General features: G+C 39.7%; 1 protein-coding gene across 7 annotated transcripts in view; it reads left to right on the top strand.

Annotated features, from left to right (window-relative positions):
- The window catches only part of ABCA4 (ATP binding cassette subfamily A member 4), an 87433-nt gene that overhangs the window by 45444 nt on the left and 23321 nt on the right, over positions 1–18668 (top strand). For 6 of the 7 annotated variants that reach the window (XM_080407045.1, XM_080407040.1, XM_080407043.1 and 3 more), the window contains 13 exons: positions 1548–1752; positions 4359–4457; positions 8466–8690; positions 11294–11471; positions 12831–12962; positions 13686–13825; positions 14518–14655; positions 14913–15100; positions 15871–15961; positions 16566–16771; positions 17193–17241; positions 17787–18028; positions 18456–18580. In XM_080407045.1, the coding sequence (XP_080263171.1) occupies positions 1548–1752; positions 4359–4457; positions 8466–8690; positions 11294–11471; positions 12831–12962; positions 13686–13825; positions 14518–14655; positions 14913–15100; positions 15871–15961; positions 16566–16771; positions 17193–17241; positions 17787–18028; positions 18456–18580 (2018 nt within the window). The remainder of the gene's footprint in view (positions 1–1547; positions 1753–4358; positions 4458–8465; positions 8691–11293; positions 11472–12830; positions 12963–13685; positions 13826–14517; positions 14656–14912; positions 15101–15870; positions 15962–16565; positions 16772–17192; positions 17242–17786; positions 18029–18455; positions 18581–18668) is intronic. The other variant, XM_080407044.1, reaches the window with a different exon arrangement.

Raw genomic sequence — 18668 nt, 5'->3', positions numbered from 1 at the left:
CGTGTGCCATAACCTAATTAACAGGGTAATGTCTAAGGATGAGAAGACCTCAGGTTCACATTCCTTCTTTACCTGAACAGAATTAGGATTTAAACCCAAGTACCAAAGTTCTGTAGAAATACCTTCTGCGTAAGAAGTTGTGGACATTCTCCATGCAGTGCTTCCTTGTTGGTTCTCTTCCATTATAGGTAAAAAACATAACAGTTCAGTGGAGGTGGAAACTTCTTGCTGTTTTTTGAAATGGAACTGTGAACTTAAAATGATTTTCCATTGTTCAGTGAATCAGGAAAGGGGAGCAGGTGTTTGAATCCACTCTCCCCATCTCTGCTGAGCATTCTAACAACCTTGGTAAAAGAGAAGTACTGTCTTTTCCTCTTGCACTAGGAAATGTAATGAAAAAGAAAACAAAACACTTTAAAGGCTATAACTAAGTGTAAATATGGCTGTGAATCAGCATGCTTAATTGATGTACTGTATAGATGTAGCTCTACCAAGTAAGGCAATAATTGCAAAGTTTGATCCTGTCATTAAGTCAGGAAATGAGTAGGGTTGGCCTCTTACAAGTTCTGATTTGGGAAGAAATCTTGAGACTAGTGCACAGTCTAAGCATAAAGACAACTTTATCCTCTTCCAAAAGTGGAGGAGGAGACATTCTGGTAAGAAAGGATATTTGCTGGCCAGAAATCATGAATATTTTTCTCTGTTCCTGTTACATTTAGTCTTTTATTGTTCAGAGGTTGGTCTTCAAAGAAGAGCTAATTACAAGGGATGATAAGGGGTGGGCTGTCCATGTGTCAGGGGCCTGAAGAAAAACAATTTTTTTTAAGAACAAGTAAATTAATTGAACGATGAATGTATTGCTGAAAACTAAATATTTTTTTACTTAGCCCACTATGATAATGCTTCACTGAGAGTTGCTGTCGGGATACCTCTTGTCCCCTCATTTTCCTAAGGTCTGACATTCCTGGCTGAACTACATATCCTGTGAAACAGCTCTATATCATTTCTTGCTCTTTTTTTGCAATACAACATTGAAAAGGATGTTTGAATCCTGTACTGTTTTATTGGTTTGTTGTGTGAGAACCAGGTAGCAGACACACCAAGGGAGGGGTTGGTTGTGGTTTTCCTTATCCTGAGCATCTGGTGTACTTTCTGCCTCGATACTCAATAGTGGCCCTGCCCCATACACTCAGGAAATATTTTCTTTCTCCATGGTAGGCAAAGGTGTACATTGCAGATTTCTAGATGCATCTACAGTATTTTCAGAACAGAGACGTCAATGGGAAAAAACAAGCTGTGAAGGTTACCTAGTAGCTAAAGAAAGTACAGCCAAGGTTTAATTCAGTCTATTATGGCTAAATACTGCTTAGAATTGCTGCCATTCAGAGGATTAAATATCCGGGTCCAATATAGTGTGAAAACGCTTCTTCCTGATCAGTTGTTAGGCATTATCAGTTTTGAAGTCCAGTCCCTGAAGGTCATCGGTTTTTTGTGCTTGCTTTACAAAATGTCCCTCTGAGTTGAATATTTTTTTTTCTTTATTCCAGAGTTTGCTTTCTCAAGTAGCTTTTGGTTTTGGTACAGAATATTTGTCACGCTATGAAGAGCAAGGTCTTGGCCTACAGTGGGGTAACATCAGAACCAGTCCCTTGGAAGGAGATGAATATAGTTTTCTTTTTTCCATTAAAATGATGCTTTGTGACGCTTTTATTTATGGAGTACTTTCTTGGTATTTTGATAATGTTTTTCCAGGTATGTCAATTTCTTATTCATACAAGGTAGTGGTATTTGTTATAAAATGTGTTAGTCTAATCACTGAGTATTGCTGTCAGGAAAAGGGTATTTGACATTGCAGATTGTGAGTCTTATCCAGTATAGCACCACTGATTTATTAAGGACTTCCACTTTTCTCTCTTTTCTTTTTCCTTTCTCTTATTTTAGTCCTGAAAAGGAGGAAAGAGTGAGGAGGATAACATTACTGGTCCTTTTGAAATTTAAATAGAAAATAATTATCAAAATATCATCTGTTAAAAGCCAATTTGTGTGTATATTTTTCTTTTGAGAAGTTTCAACCATGTCTAGTGAGAATTTTTAAATTTTTTGAAAATATAGAAATAACAGTCCTAGTTCACATAATACTATGGCCACATTAGGCCACCTGTTTTTTAAAGGATAGTATGATTTCCTGAGGTGAATATTGTGTCCTAGACAGCTGTGAAAGTTCCTATGTGGATGTATTTTATTTCTAAATGGGAGTCCTAGTTCTAGTGCGAGTCCACAGAAGGATTTCCTTTCTTATCAGTTACAAAGTTTGGGAACTTTTTATGAGAAAATGGTTTGTCCTTGTAGCTTAAATTATTATCTTCTTATTGAATATTATTACAATATAATAAATGCAGATTCTTATGCTGTACAAGCAAGTGAGCTTTCTTTTCTTTTCATTAATTTATTACTCCTACATGTGAACTACAGTTCCAGGATGTGTTTCTTGGCAGATTGCTTTTTTCTCTTTTTTCCTTTTTTTAAAAACAAAATAAAACCTCACTTTTTGCTTGACTGGTTACTCAGAATTTGAGACCTTGCAGATTTTTTAGCTGTGAAGGGAAACTAATGATGGATAAGGGAGTATGGTGCTTTTCTGCACATATCACAACAGTTAATCCAAGTCAAGAAAAGAAGGGTTTGTTAAATGGTTTTAGATGAGGATTTTTTGCTTCAAAATTAACATATTACTGTAAGACTGCTTTATTTCTGTCCCTACCAAAGTGAGCTATGCTACACCAAATTAATGCCTGTAAAGTTTTTAAGAAATGTGTCCTCACAAAGAATTTTAATGCAATTTTGGCATACTTATTTTCAAAGATGATGTGCAGTAACTTTCCTAGAAGCTCCTCTTTAGAGACGCCTGTGTTGCAACCCTGTTTAACTCTCTATTTAAAAAAGAATGGACAAACAACGTACATTTCAATGAATACAGCAGGGATTAAATAAGATGGGTTTCTTTGCTCATGGATCCCAGTTGGTGGTTTTTTCAGCCAGCATTTTACACAAAATTAATGCCTCTCAGGACTTCTATTCATTAGTTTCAGTTCTTCCCAATATTTGCTCTGAGTGTCTCCTTGGCTTTCTGTTCCTCTGTTTCTGTAGAATTTCTCATAGCATTTCTGTCACACACACGAAGACCTACCAAATCAATGCTGTAGTCTTTGAGGTTACTATATGAGTTCTCTAGCTAATCCTTTGAAACATATGGTTCAGCTCTTGCTCGAGTTTTCTCTGCAACCAGCCACTCATTGGCACACTGGTCCTTTGGCTATTTGAGCATTCTGCTCCATAATGGAGTTCCCTTGGGTTTTGCATTCATCCTGAATGAGAAGCGGTTGTTTTAGCCACCAGCTTCAAAGAGGTATAATCCAGTCCATAACAAGTGCAAGGCAAACTGCTTATGGATGCAGACAGAGCATTTGTGTGCATTAATGGGAGCACAAGTGGTTGCCAGAAATACAGGGTACTTTTGGTAAGCCAGAAATAGGCAGACACTTTCATGAACAGTGGTTTTCGGTATGGAAAACCTGACCATCTTTGAGTGAGCATCACAAATTCCCTTTGCTTATTTTGCAAGAGTAGCACAAGGCCAATAACATCTGGGTTCCCAAGGATGACAGTTGTAAACATAGTAGCTCAAATCCCTGCATTCTATAAAGCAATATGATCCAGGACAGCAGTATTGACTTGCACTAACTCTGGTCTGACCTGACAAGAACTGATAATGTTACTGTACTTTTTCTTTTCAAAACAATTAACGTGTGACCAAAAAGCCCATTTCTCCTTAAGAAAAGGATTACTCTATTGCCACTTTCCTGCAAAGCTGTGTGCTGAAGTAACAGCCAGAGTCGCTTTTCTCATTGCCAGTTGTGAATTCAGGCCCAGGGTAATAAGTGTAAATATAATAAGCTTTTCACTCATGTCAACCCTCAAGTGTTAAGTGGGCCTTAAAAGAAAATCCCTGAGTGGGGCTGGGATCCCATCTTAAGCAGTCAGGGTGTTCCTTGACAGCTGTTGACTGGTTAGTGAGGATTCAAATTGTCCCTGTGTAAGGAGTAGCTTCATTCTGTAATTAAACCACATTCTACTTAAGAAAAAGTAAGGCAAATCAGATCACATGTTTTTTGAGTGTTTTACTCCTGTCTAAAAGAAAAAGAACTATATGCAAACAAAATCTGTTCTGTCAGGTGGATGGTTTGACCTTCTGATATGCAAGGTGTATATAATTATAGCTCAGGCTTTGCCTAGATGAATTTATGCCTACTGAGGAATGTCTTTATGAAGTGCACTTTACCTGCTTATTTTTGTTTTAGGGGACTATGGGCTACCACAGCCCTGGTATTTCCCTGTGCAGGAATCTTACTGGCTTGGCTCTAGAAACCCAAAAGCTGAGAAAACAGCAACTGCTGATGGTGAGTTCTTTTAAAACTTCAGTGTTGAGAAATACCTTCAAAACCACTGATCCGCTTAGAGGTGACTGCGTAACATTTCTATTACCTGAGCTGCTCCAAAGATTAGAGACAGCCATACACTGGGAATCTCAGCAGGTGCCTTTGAACTTGGAGTGGCCTGCTATTATTAGAGTTATTAGAGGTGAGTCACTGTTCCATCTGAGAGCCTTTAAGGCATGAGTTAGCTAGCAACATCAAACCCCCGCTCTCTAACTAACACTCTTTGAGACATTCAAGGAGTCCTTACTGCTCAACACAGCTTTTGTGAAATGAGTCAAAATGAAATACAATGTTGATCTTACTTATGCTGAGGCTCCCCCATCTTTCTCAACCTGATTCTTTTCCATCTAGTTTAATAGTAATTTAAGTCTGTTTACTTTGGTTTTGTAAGCAAGATCAAAATTTATGACACCCTTGGACCAACTTGAATGAGTACAGAATTCCTGCTTCTGCAGATTTTTTTCTGTGCATTGATACTGGATTAGTTAAGAACAACATCTAGGTGATTGTATGTAAATAGGAATGCAGACTGATGACTGATGACTGGGATAAAGGCTTGTTGAAGGTGGTGTTCTGAAGTCTGGCTTAAATTTACAAGGTAACAGTGATATCAATCAAAATGACAGATGAAGAAAATTTCTTCAGTCTTCTCATTACCAGTCTTACCTTTCATCAACTCAGACAGACTGCTGCTAAGGCAGTCCGATCTCAGGTTGATACCTATAAACCAGAAGGGAGTTAATCCTTCCTGTGAAGTCCACTGCTCACAGGTATTGATCAGAAAAGAGGAGGTTATAACATTGTTGGTTTTTTTGAAGAGGCTGTGCATTCTGAGGGAATGACCAGATTTTCCTTTTGACTTTCTGTGAGAGTATTCAGAATGGTAGAGGATTTTTAGACATTATGGAGTCTGTTACCTGCTTCGGCTTCACAAATGCTGCCACCAGATTAGAATTTGACTGTATAGGAAGGAGGAGGAAAGAGCCAAAGGAGGACCTGGAGCATGTTTGTAGATGAATGCAGAATTTCTGAAGACCCAGATAAGATGTCAGCCACTACATCTCAGCAACTTTTCAGTGGAATTTGGGCATATCCTGCACCAGAGCTCCTTTGAATATCTCAGATTTGGAGCACAGTTACATACAGTATTTTAACGTTTTCTATTTATTTAGTGTAAGCCTAAATTTAGTAGAAACGAAATTTATTTTCCAGTTATCTTAATGCCTTGTAAGTTCTATGTGTTCTTTACTATACTTCCAATACAAGGTGAACTCATGGTTTCTTGGTACCCAAACTAATGGTTGTGAGAAGGCTTGAAAACCCCACAATATTCAGTTGCTCAGGTAGGTCAGCAACAGAAAAGTTCATGGCTACTACTTTATTGCCTTATTTCGTTTATTTTATGAGGCTTTAGTAGCATTTTTTAGGTTACTTGGATAAGACTTTTTACTTAATTGAAGCCTAGAGTTTATTTTGTAGGTGACACTACATGAGAAAGCTGTGCTGACCTAACAGCTCACTGTTGAGAAAAAATGGAGCTATCTTGCAGTCCATTTCACAGCTCTCATCCTAGTTCTGATGATGCTTATCAGTCTCTGGTAAGATTAAGAGATAGATCTTTCTGGAAGCCATTCCCAAGAACGTGAAGGACAAAGTGATAGGTAATAATGAATGTGGTTTTACCAAGAGTAAATCTTGCCTAACCAGTCTGATTTTCTTCTGCGATGACTGGATCAATGGACAAAGGGAGAGCGGTGGATGCTGTTTAACTTGAGTTTAGCAAGGGCATTAGTACAAATTCGCATAGTATTGTGATACCCAAATTGAGGAGATAGAGGCTGCTTGAGTGGACACTAAAGTGAGTAGAAAACTGACTGAACTCTTGGGTGCAAAGGATTATGATCAGCAGTACAAAACATAACTGGGGACCATGTATTATTTGCAGCGGTCGTACAAGGACTGATGCTGGACTTAATACTGTTTTTAATGACTTTATTAACAGCCTGAGTGACGGGATAGAGGACATTATAAGCAAGTTTGTGGAAGATACCAAATTGGAGGGAACAGTGGAGTGCAGGGCAGCCCTTCAGAGGGACCTCAGCAGGCTGGAAACACGGCTTTATAGGAACCTCATGGAGTTCAACAAAAGTAGATGCATAATACTGTGTCTGGGATGGAATAACTCCACAGGACAGCACAAACTGCCCACCACCTGGCTGGCTGGAAGCTTTGTAGAAAAGGTCTTGTTGACAACATTTTGAACATGAGCCATCAATTGTGTCTGTGTAGCCAAGAAGACCAGATGCATCCTGAACTTCATTAGCAGAAGTATAGCCATCAGTTCAAGGGAAGTGATTCTTCCCTTCCAGTCAGCACTTTTGAGACTGCGTCTGGAGTACTGTGTTGTCCACTTTGGGGATCCTCTTTGGAAGGAAGACATAGAGTTACTGGAGGGAGCTCAGTAAAGAGCCACCAAGTTGATTAGGAGCTGGTGCATATAACATATGAGGAGATGCTGAGAGAGCTGGGTCTGCTTAGCCTTAAGAAAGCTAAGAGCTAGACTTCTCCGATGTGCCTAGTGGAAGCATGAGAGACAATGGATATAAGCTGGAAAACAGGAATTCTGATACAACATGAGAAAACAACTATTTATTGTGAAGGTAGTTAGAATGCTGGAACAAATTGCTCAGAAAGTTTGTGAAATCTCCATTTTTGGAGATAGTTCCTGTGATCTAAAGTGGCCCTATTTTTTGAGGATTGAACTGGAGATCTTTGGAAGTCCTTTCTGGTCTAAATTATTCCTCCCTTCTACAAAACATTGCCTTGCATTATCTCAAGCAGGGACAGTTGGAAAGGTCGTGTCTGATTAATTCCTTTGTAGGAGACACGTGATTTTTACCTGTTTGAAGAGCTAAGAGTCTTCAGTGCCTCAGCTTACAGGAACTACTTTAGAACTTTTCTTAGTTCATATCTTTCCTTAAAGGCCAATACTAAGCATTGTCTTAATCTATCATAACTGGTTAATGTGTTGGGAAGAAAACGGGGTAAGAATGTCAGATAATGTAAATGTACAGCTGAAAATGAAGCTAAACATGTAAATTATCTTGGTACTTTTAAAAGTGCCTCTTTCACTGCACTTTTGTATCTTCCACTGCCATTTTAGGTGAAGTGATGAGCTTGTTTATGTTGCTGTTTGAGCACCAGGTAATTTTATACAATTTTATGGGCTAAAACGTCTTAGAGCAGAAGGTTTTGGTGAGATTTAACAACAAAATTAAGTCCTAGGCCATCTGATAAGTTACAATTGTGCTAGCTGCACTCTAGGCTGCCAGCTTGAATTTGTGTTATGTAAACAGTTTCCTGTTTACATAGGTTCCCTCTTCTTGCATCACTGTTCTTGCTGCTTCAAGCCTGTCCCCATTAGTGATTTTATGTGACTCTTTTCCTCTGTGCGACAAGGTCTAAGACCAAATTGGAAAGCCAAAAATTCTTGTACAAATGTTAACACCAGCTCATTCACTCTGGCCTGAAGCTAGTCTCTTAATCTAAACAGCAGATTAGCAGTTTGCTTTTTATTTAAATTTTTCATTTTGTTTTTCTTCCTCTCACCCCCTGTAAGTCTGGGAAATGTTTGTAGGACCTTTCTCTTCATGTGATGAAGAACTTGGTCTAGAGCTGCATGGACAAAAATATGAAGCATGTACTTAATATTAGTCTGGATCTTCTACTCTGAGTCTATAATTGCAAAATTGTCAGTTGTCTTCCTTAAATATCTGTTCCTAACACTGTGAAGCAGATTTTAAGCTAGATGGCTTTGAGTACTGTGTTCTTAACCCAAGTAAAGCACTGATGATTAATGCTCTTGGAGAGTTCACAGCTTAGGACTACCTCCTTCCTCAAAGCACCTCTAGAGATAAGAGGAAATTAAATTTTTGTTAATTAAATGTTGGTTACTTTTGGTTTATATAGAAAAAAGCCCAGAGTCAGAAGGCTGTGTGGATCAGAAGGTCATGGAAATGGAAGAAAATGAAATCAGAACAAAGAAATCTGAAGAACCTGAAAAGCCAGAAGCAAAGACTGACAACCAGGGGGCAAAGGATGGTAAAAACAAACAATGTAAACACAAACAAGAAAAACAACCCGTCAAGCAGGGGAAGCCTAAGACAGATGTCCAGGACAAAGATGAAATTAATAGTAAGGAAAGAGAGAAATCTGAGTACTTCGGAGATACTATACTCATTGTACTTCATAACAAACTAGGCGTAGGAGTGATTGGAGTCCAAGAGCCCAGTAGGCTACAGGGGATAGCATACCACTGCCACAGCTAAGCTCAGGAGAGGCACTGACTGTCCCAGCTACCCTCTTACTGATTCCTCTACACTCACAGTTCCTTACAGTATTTTAGCCACCATGTGTAAGAGAGCTGCCTTCTAGAAGAGATCTGTAACTTGTTTTTTACTGTGCAAATGCAGGCTGTTTCTATGGCAAGTTAGTGTTCATGCTGAGGGAAGCCTCAGACACACATACATTGACTTCTTAGAATTAAAGAGAGCCATTACTTCAATAAAAATACTTATGCTGAGAGGAATGTTCTTCCCTCCTAGACACACACACACCCACACACCCCCTCCCCCGCAACTTTAGTGTGTCTTGCATCTATAGGGAAAGGCAGGTTTCAAAGGGATTTATCTGAAGTGCTATGTGTCTGCAGCCTTTTCTGATGCTGACATTAGCCACCACCTAAGAATTCCTGAATGACCTGCCTTGTTTTCAATTCCTAATGTCTTCTTTTGTGGGGAGCCAGAGGAGTTTTCTGTATGTGATGCTCAGAGGAATGCATGTGGATTCTGTAGCAAAAGTAACTGCACTGACAGCTCTGAGCCCACTCCGACTCTCTTGAAAAGCTAGAGATAAAAGCTAGGGTCATGAGAACTCCTCACGTAGGCACTGAAAACATGTATTCAGGATGAATGAAAACAGGACAGGACTTCAAAAGAAGAGAGAGGCAGAGGGCAAAGGTTATTTCAGCCAGTCTTCTCCTAGTACTGCCTTATCTTTGCGGTGCTGTACTCGTCAGCTCCCAGATTCCAGCGGCTCCATGGCCAGAGGAAGGGCTTTGCCTGTCACTGCGCACAAAAAACTGCCTTCCCTTTCAGCCAGCCACACAGGAACTGGGAGACTGGAGAAGCCAGGAACAGACCTGGTATAGGTCAAGGACAGTTTCCCAAATGGCTTCATGTAACAGCTAGTGCTTCATATGAGAGTAATGGGATGGGAAATGGAGAGTAGTTCCAATGGCTTAACTCTATGCAGTCCAATACTAGCATGAATTAGCAGAGCAGGGAAGACACACCATAAATCTGTCCAAATTACTTCATATGTTTTAAGCAGAGGTTTCACCAAAGCCCCATCCACATCTCCCACAAATGCTGCCATCTCTGAAGAAAGACCTAAAAAGGCCCAAAATTGCACTGAGGGAACAGGTTCAGAATAGAGAAATATGAATCACAAAAAAAGTGAGCTCAACCCTCCACCAGTGTCATTCAGGTGATGCAAAGCAGGTACTGAGGGATATCATCGGAGAATTTATGTCAGAACTTGTCAGTGAGTCTTGAAGGCAAGTATGAATTATGCTTGTGATAGATACAAAACCAAGGACAGTACCTCAGTTTCCAATAGATGCATAACTATCTAGCCAGACTCCATGTGAACTTTTGTGAATACAAGGGTGTTTGTTGGCCCAGTAAAGTAAAAGGAAACCTAGATTTCTTCACAAAGCAAAAGAAAAGTTTGTCATAAACATAATTTTATTTAAAATAAAGCTACCCATTCTAGATAAATTATTTCAGCTGCTCTGTAGTATACACAGCTCTCTCATGTATGACATATTCAGGACATTTTCCTGAGTATTGTTTATAATGTCTGTCATACAAGCCACTGATGGAGGTGGGGCTGGTTTCACCCAGATGGCATTGGCTGCTCTCCACACAGGCCTGCTGGTTACTGAACAATTTAAGTAAACTGCAGTTGCAAAACAAGCCTCCCTACAAAGCCTTGAGCATTCTGTGTAAACAAAAGTGGACAGGGTCTTTAGTTTAAGTTTCTTAACTTCCATAATTCACATTGCCCAAGGGCTTAATTTACTTCAAAGGAAGTTTGTTTTGTCTAGAAGCTGATGCAATAAAACATCCTGATGGTGCTATTTACAATAATGCATTTTTAATCTGGAGAGAAAGACATGTAGTGCTCATGTTAGGTATTGCCTAAGTCTTGAGCTGGCCTCAGCAAGGGGGTATATTTCACCTACCAGGATTAAAGGCAAATGTTGTTTTTTTTAAAGCATCATGGTAAAAGAATGCACAGCTGGGCAAATGATTTGAATGGCAGATTTCAGCCTGGCTAGAAAGGCAACTTGCTGCTTGTTTAATGTAATCCCTCAGCCTATCTAAGTATCTACAGACAACAATCCCAAATAATCTTCCTGCTACACAATGAAAACAGAAAGCACGTTCAGCTTCACCTGATCCAATGAGGTACCTCTCTACAGACCATTACAGTTCTGGGCTCTGCTTCTCCTGTCATTGATACGTGGGTGGATCTAAATAAATTGCACTGCAGTTAGAAATCTTGCCTCAGTTTGGTACCGGTGTGACTAGAGAACCTGGCCCTGGCATGTGGTGCTGGGTTTTACTGGGTATGTGCTGTTGCTTCTGCACTTATTGATGTGTCATCATCAGAACTGGGATTAAAATATGTGCTTTTATTCTTTTTTCATTCTTGATTTCTTGCCTTTCAAGTAAATACCTTCTTTGAGCCTGAGCCAACGGGATTGATTCCAGGAGTATGCATTCAGAACCTGGTGAAGATTTTTGCCAACAGGCCCAAGCCAGCAGTAGATGGGATGAATATCACCTTTTATGAGGGCCAGATCACAGCCTTCCTTGGTCACAATGGAGCAGGAAAGACAACCACCATGTAAGTCTGTATTTTAGAACCAAATCCAGGGCAGTGCTCTGTTGCTGTCCTGAGGAAGTCTTCTCTCTTCACTCTTCCCTCTACCACCTCTGCAGCTAGCCTGACACACAACATCAAGGTTCTTCCAGAAGGGAAATGCTGCCCCTAGGCAAAGAGGAGATTAGCTAAAACCCTGAGAGGGAGGCAGTGGCGACACAAAACAAGTGAAAGTCTAGAGAGAAGGAAGTAATCCCCCCGCCCCCCAACCCCCGTAATTAATTTCCCATGGCCAAGTTCCCAACAGATGAAGAGGGAGAAGGATCTTCTGGCTGAAAGAGCTGAAGATTTGAAAGCTACCAGACTCCATGTGTTCTTGGTTTCTCTGTCTGACTTGAACTCAGTCAGACTTTTTGGTCTGTGTGGAAAGGACTATAAAATATAGGCCCTCTTTAGACAAAATGGTTACATATATGCAAGATCCATGTCCAGAATAAAATGTTTCTCTAACCCTAGACCCCAGTGTCTCGGGAAGCTGGACTTTAGGAATGTTTAATTTGCATACATATACATTTAATTTTCATACATAGGCAGAACTTTATTTGGCAAAATAGGATCAATTGGTGAACAAAACAATTCATGAGTCTGTGACAAGTTCACCAAATGTTGAAAGAAATGAAGTGTTTCATTTTGATTTTTCCCAGCAGAACACTTTAGGTTTTTTAGTTTAAAGAGACTTTTATTTGAAACACACCTTAAATTGCCTTTTAATTTTTTTAATTGTTCTGCAAGAAATATGTTCAACCCAAAATAAAACATTCTAATCTGCTGAAATGTTTTGTAAATTTTCTATTGTTTTTCTATTCTCTTGATAAAAATAAAAATTTCTATTGCTTTGAAATTTTCAGAACTGAAAAATCCATTCTTCATCAAAATCTAGTAACAGGTTCCACCCATTTGCAGCATAACATTTGGCCCCCTTCCATTTTACAGAAGATGAAAGTGTAGGGCATGAATCGGCATGGCTAGAGACCTCAAACCATTATTCTCTATCTCAGTCCTAGCAGGTTTCATTTTAGACACATTTGTACATGGGGGTGATGTAGTATGCTGAACTACTCTGAAACAGAGAAGCTGACTCAAACAGTTTTTTAATGCATGCCAGAACCATACAGACAGGTGTATCAAAAATTATGTTAGCAGAGCCACAAGATTCTCACTGTAGCAGAGCAAGAGTATTTTTATATAAGCTTTTAATTGGAGTTGTTTCAAGACTCATAGTAAGAAGTCATCATGCTCCATCTAGTGGAATGATGTAATGCATCTTCTGAATCTGGCACAGAAATATAGGGGAGTGGGAATTTCCTCATTTTATTTTCCCAGGTCGATACTGACAGGCCTTTTCCCACCCACCTCTGGAACTGTGCTGATTGGCGGCCTGGATATTCAGACTCACATGGACTCCATTCGGCACAGATTAGGCATGTGCCCCCAGTACAACATCTTATTCAATCAGTAAGTATCAGTCCATACTAGCTTTCAGAACAAGGGTCCCAGTCTGCATGCTTGACACATTCCCAAAGCCTGTCTTGTTTCTCTCGCTGTGCTGGCAGCAGATGTATCTCAGAGGCAATTCTCCAGCTCTTTAATGCTGACATAGTGTAGGTGTTACCCTTCTCCAGTAGAATTCTCCTGCATCGTTTAGCTGGGAACAAAGTTTCCAAGGAAAATGGCAGTGCTCCTGGTGTTTTCTGTAGCACTGTGGGTTAGCAGGAGTTCAGGCTGGGATTCATGCACTATGATTTAGGCCTCCTAAAGCAAAAAAACCTGAGCCAACAGCACAGTAGCAGGCTATTTCTGCACCCATTATGCACTACCACCCGACCATCTACTACTACCTTCTCAGGTGATTTTCAGCTTCACTGCCATCAGTTCATGTTCATCTCAACAGCAGACTCTTTTCCTTAATGCAGCTCGTGTTAGTTCCCATTTATTCCCATAAATGGATAGCTTGAGGCCTGAGATACCTGTTCCTATAGTAGCACGTTCTGCTTTGAAAAGGCAGAGAAAGAGCTTATGACATCTGAGTGAAGTGTGTTGATACCAAAGACCTGTGATCCAGATTTAAAGCCACTTTTCTTCCTTTAGCAAGATAAAGCTAGAGTGAATTTATGGCTGCTTGGGAAAAAAATCTTGTTCATTTCAATTGCCTTGGTGCCTTTCTGTCTCATTTTGCAGCCTTACTGTAGCAGAGCACATCTTGTTTTATTCTCAGCTGAAAGGGAGATCCAGGGATGAAGCTGAGCAAGAGTTGGAAACAATGCTAGAAGACATAGGCCTCACCCACAAAAGGAATGAAGAGGCTCAGAATTTGTCAGGTGCCCACAGGATTGTTCTAAGATATTTTTTCTGTTGCCTTTTCTTTGTCTTTAGGCAATTACTGTTTGAATAACATGTTTGAGGCCATATTCTGACATATCACTGTGCACTGGGGGGGTCTTTACTCTTGAAGAGTAAATAGGACTGTGCAAATAGTAAAGCTGGCACAAACTGTCCCTAAAGCTTCTGTTTCTTATAAATACACAACAAATTCAAATATACTTAAAGCTGTTATTTTTAAATGACTATATAAAAAATATAATCTATCAATGTAAGAAAAAACCAAAATACAATGTTCTATTATTTCAAGGCAAATGAAATATTATACTATCATGCTGCTCTACTGTTTCAATCAGTACTACAAATACAATACTCTATGATTTGTCCTGATTGCAACTATAAAAGTTGGCTAGTTTCACATACCTTCCTGCTTTTGCTTCTGACAAGAAGCAGAAAATGCAATGTGTTGATGAAAAGTATGTTTAAAAAATAATAAAATTTTGAATGAGCTGTTCTGAACTTCAGGAGAAGAATGTGAGTGTTGATTTACATTGTAGAAAGATTTGTCTGAGGATGATTTTGTTTTACTTGTATCGATTTGTCCCTGCACTGAAAAGCAGTGTTGATTACATCCCTGCCACATACTCATACATCTCATCTCAGACTCCTGGATGTGTCTGTCCTCTGGTAGGTGGAATGCAAAGGAAACTGTCTGTTGCCATTGCTTTTGTGGGTGAAGCAAAAGTGGTAGTCTTGGATGAGCCCACTTCTGGAGTTGATCCATATTCCAGGCGATCTATCTGGGATCTTCTGCTGAAGTATCGCTCAGGTAACAGATCTGAGAGCGGAAATTGTTTTGGTTTTCTTTCAAAACCCCCGTCATAGATGCAGCATGTGCCTGCTGTCATGAGTAGTGGGATAAGAATACAAGCAAACAAGATTCTTTGAACAGATACCTATGGATGTGGCAAACCTGGGACCTGGCTGTGGTGCAGAAAACCCCTGCATTAATTGCCATAAAACTACGGACAGTTTTGAGTTCCAGAGAAATTCCATGCCTTGTACATTCCTCCTTATTCCTTCTAGGCAGAACCATCATCCTTTCAACCCATCACATGGATGAAGCAGACATCCTTGGAGACAGAGTAGCCATCATATCCCAAGGAAGACTCTTCTGCTCAGGCTCTCCTGTATTCCTAAAGAACCGCTTTGGGTCTGGCTTCTATCTCACTCTTGTTCGCAAGATGAGAAACACCAGAACTGGAAGGGCTTCAGTAAGTATGTAGCTCCCTTCCTGTGCATGTAATCTGAAAAACAGTTATTCGTATTCATGCACTGCACCAAGGTAGAAAGCAGTTAAGTGCTGCCTGAGGCTTAAAAATGAAGAAAGCAATGAGAAAATTCGATGACACCTCAGGAAATTATATGGATACCTGAGTCTCTGTAAAAATCTTCTCTGGTTTTCTAAATATGTGTTCAGCCAGACAGGTGAAAATAATAGGTGGATTTGAAGCCCTCAGTGGTTTGTAGTTCATTCTTGTCAGTTAAGCGTGTCTGAATTTTTACCAACCAAGTTGCCTTTGTCCTGATACAAGTCTTTCTGATGCTTGCCTTTGCAGTACACTGGTTGGAAACATGGTGTAGTCTAGTAACTAGCTCAGACACCTGAAGAGTCTACATTAATTTGTAGCTAAACCAGCCTTGGACAGCTTGAGAAGCAGGGATCTGGATTCCTTCTGCTATTAGTAGTGCTTCTATTCTTAGTAACATGATCTGTATACTCATGGGCACTGATGATCGCATTTCCCCAGGTGTTTTGCATGCAATTTAGAACAGACAGATATGCTTTGTGCAGGTTGATTTATGTTTTCTGCGTTGCTTAATCCAGTCCTCAGATGACTTTCAGTATAACATGCTCAAGATGCTCCAGATACGACATATTTTTCACTGACTCAAGCCATTCGGAGACTGAACTACCCTTACATCCTGTTTTGCATGTATCTGAAGCACTTTTATCTTTGTATCTGTTGCTTGTCCGTGCTAGTCATTTTGTAGCTGTGGATCTCAGTGCTCCTGCTCCTGCTCCAGCTGTGCACACAGGGATAAAGAAGGAGCTCCAGAGCAGGAACTGGATGGTAAGAAGTGGGATGTTTGGCATTCCAATGCATAGCTGTGTCTCCAGTTATGCTGCAATCTCATCTTGCAGATCAGTGTTGCTGAGGCCCACTTTTTCAGTACTTGTGTCATGTCTGACATCTGTATTGTATTGTAACATAAATTTAATAAGGTTTCTTTGTGCTTTTGATTACCATTGCCCCTTTTTGATGTATATGTGGTCTCAGGCACAGGTGATGAATTGGAAGTTTGTGTGCTGTAGAAGTGTAGACTGAGTTTTAACTACTCTGTACCAAAATTTGTAATTTGTTAATGAAAACTGAAACATATCTAAAGCAAAGGAAATTGGCTTTCTCAGAAAAAATGTTTTGGCTTTTCTACATAATTGAAGAACTGAAGTAGATATTCCTGATGATTTTATTGAGCATTATTAACAGACCTGAAATAGTTTCCTGCTACATAGTTACAGAGCATGATTAACAATATAGCCCAGTCTAGTACAGAATTAACTGAGATATCTGTGAGTTATGTAATATAACAGTCCCCTTTTGTATGGTGCAAACAACAGCTTTTGAAATCGTGCTTAAATATTCATTCTTTAAACACTGTTTTGACTTTTCACAGGAGATCTGAACGAGCTAGCAGAAGTTATTCATCATCATATCCCAGAAGCAAAATTAATTGAAAGCATTGGACAAGAACTCATTTACCTTTTGCCCAATAAACACTTTAAACAGAGATCTTATGCCAGTCTCTTCAGAGAACTGGAGGAAACATTGGATGACCTTGGACTCAGCAGTTTTGGAGTTTCAGACACACCGCTTGAAGAGGTAAGAGACAAACTAAAATACCTGCTGATCACCATCAGTCCCCAAAATGTTTTCTGAGACAATTCCTGTTCTTAAATTTTTAATCATACTAATTCCTAATGTTCCCTTCAAAACCTAGTCACATATGCTGTGGCACACTCAGAAAGTCTTTGGGATGGGCATAGAGAAAGGATCCAAGCCTTACTTCATGTCAGCCTTGTGGTGAATCACTCATTAGACTGAAATCTGTCTGTCATTGTATCTTAGTTTGTTCCTTTCTTTATTTTCTGAGCTATTTCATAAGAGACCTTGGGTTCTGTAATAAGCAAGAATACTGAAAAGGTATCTAAATTTTTCCTGTTACATCAAAGGATAGTGTTCCAGAGGTCAGGTTATTGTACCTGTTCTTTTCCTAACCATGAGATGTGTTTGTCTGTGGCAGGTTTTCCTAAAGGTCACAGCAGAAGCTGACCCTGGAGTGCCAAAAGCAGGTATAGATCCATGAATCAGCATTTGATAAACAGTGTTTGATAAACTTTTCTTGGGACTGTTCTGTATTCTGAACTCCATGTAAAGAGGAGTCTCAGAACTTTCAGTCTTTGTATGGTGGTTTTGCCAAAATAAATTTGGTCAGCAAATACCTGTTTTCAGGGCCTGACATGATATCTCAGAAACAAGATGAAGTCAGCAGAAAGACTTTTATTTAGAATGGATAAGGCTCTTAACTCTTTAAATAAAAGTGGAGTGTCAAGCCCCCAAATGCCAATGGTTTTAGTAATTTTTATGAAAAGTACCTTGCTGACCATTAGTCCATAGTCTACATACATGATTCACTTGTTCATCCTGCTGGAGTAAGAGGAGTGTTAACTTATATGATGCCACTAGCAGATACAGACACAGTGCAACACTTGTAAGTAAAGCAATCTGGTGATGTGATATATTCAGTTGGTAAAATCTGGAGATCATGAAAATGTTTGTGCTACCTTCGCGTGTGGAAGATAAAGTGTCTTCTCCGCCCTTTTTCATCTTAACCTAGAAGACACTAAAGAAAATGGTTCTACTCTTGATAAAACTTCTGCTGAGGACAAACCAGCTGAACAAACTGCTCTGAAAACTAATGGCACTTCTCGAATGCCAGTAGGCATAGCTGGAGATCAAAATGAAGGCAAAGGGTCCCGGCGGTATAAAGGTTTTCAGCTTGTACATCAGCAGATCAAAGCACTGCTTATCAAACGGTTCCACCATGCATCCCGCAGCCACAAGGACTTCCTAGCCCAGGTATTGACTGATGTTTGCTGTTTTTGATGGTTTCCTACAACATTCTCAACACTGTCTTTCCCAACAACGTCTCTATGCAAAGCAACAGGGGTGCTGCAAATGGGTGACGATGTCCCTGACTGTTCTAATTATGATTCCAACTCTTCTGCTTCTTATGCTGTTTCTTTCTGCCTAGAGTCTATCACTCCACCAAGTTCACTATTCAGTCACTACTAGTCCAGCATTTTTATTTCTAACATAATACACTTCTGTGACAACCAGAATCTTAACTGAAAGCACTGAATTGTAAATTGTTGGTGTTCATGAGCTAAACCAGCTCTGACCTGTGTGCTCCTGTTGTTCCTCCTTTGTTTATATATATTATGAGGTGTGTACAGTGTCACTTCATATATCTAATAACCATGTGATTTTTTCATGTTCCCTGCAGACTGTTCTCCCTGGTAGTTTTGTGTTGCTGTCTTTAATACTTACAGTAATTATTCCTCCATTTGGAGAATATCCTGCCTTAACCTTACACCCTTGGATCTATGGACAACAGTTTACTTTCTTCAGGTAAGAGGAATCACTGAGTAAAAGTACATCTGTCATATATACACCCTTTTCTCCCTATTTTTTAAGATCATGGGCCCCTGTCTTACTG

Source organism: Falco punctatus, assembly GCF_963210335.1.
Source record: "Falco punctatus genome assembly, chromosome: 11".
In the NCBI taxonomy this organism is placed as follows: Eukaryota; Metazoa; Chordata; class Aves; order Falconiformes; family Falconidae; genus Falco; species Falco punctatus.
This window is presented reverse-complemented; position numbering and strand designations above follow the sequence as displayed.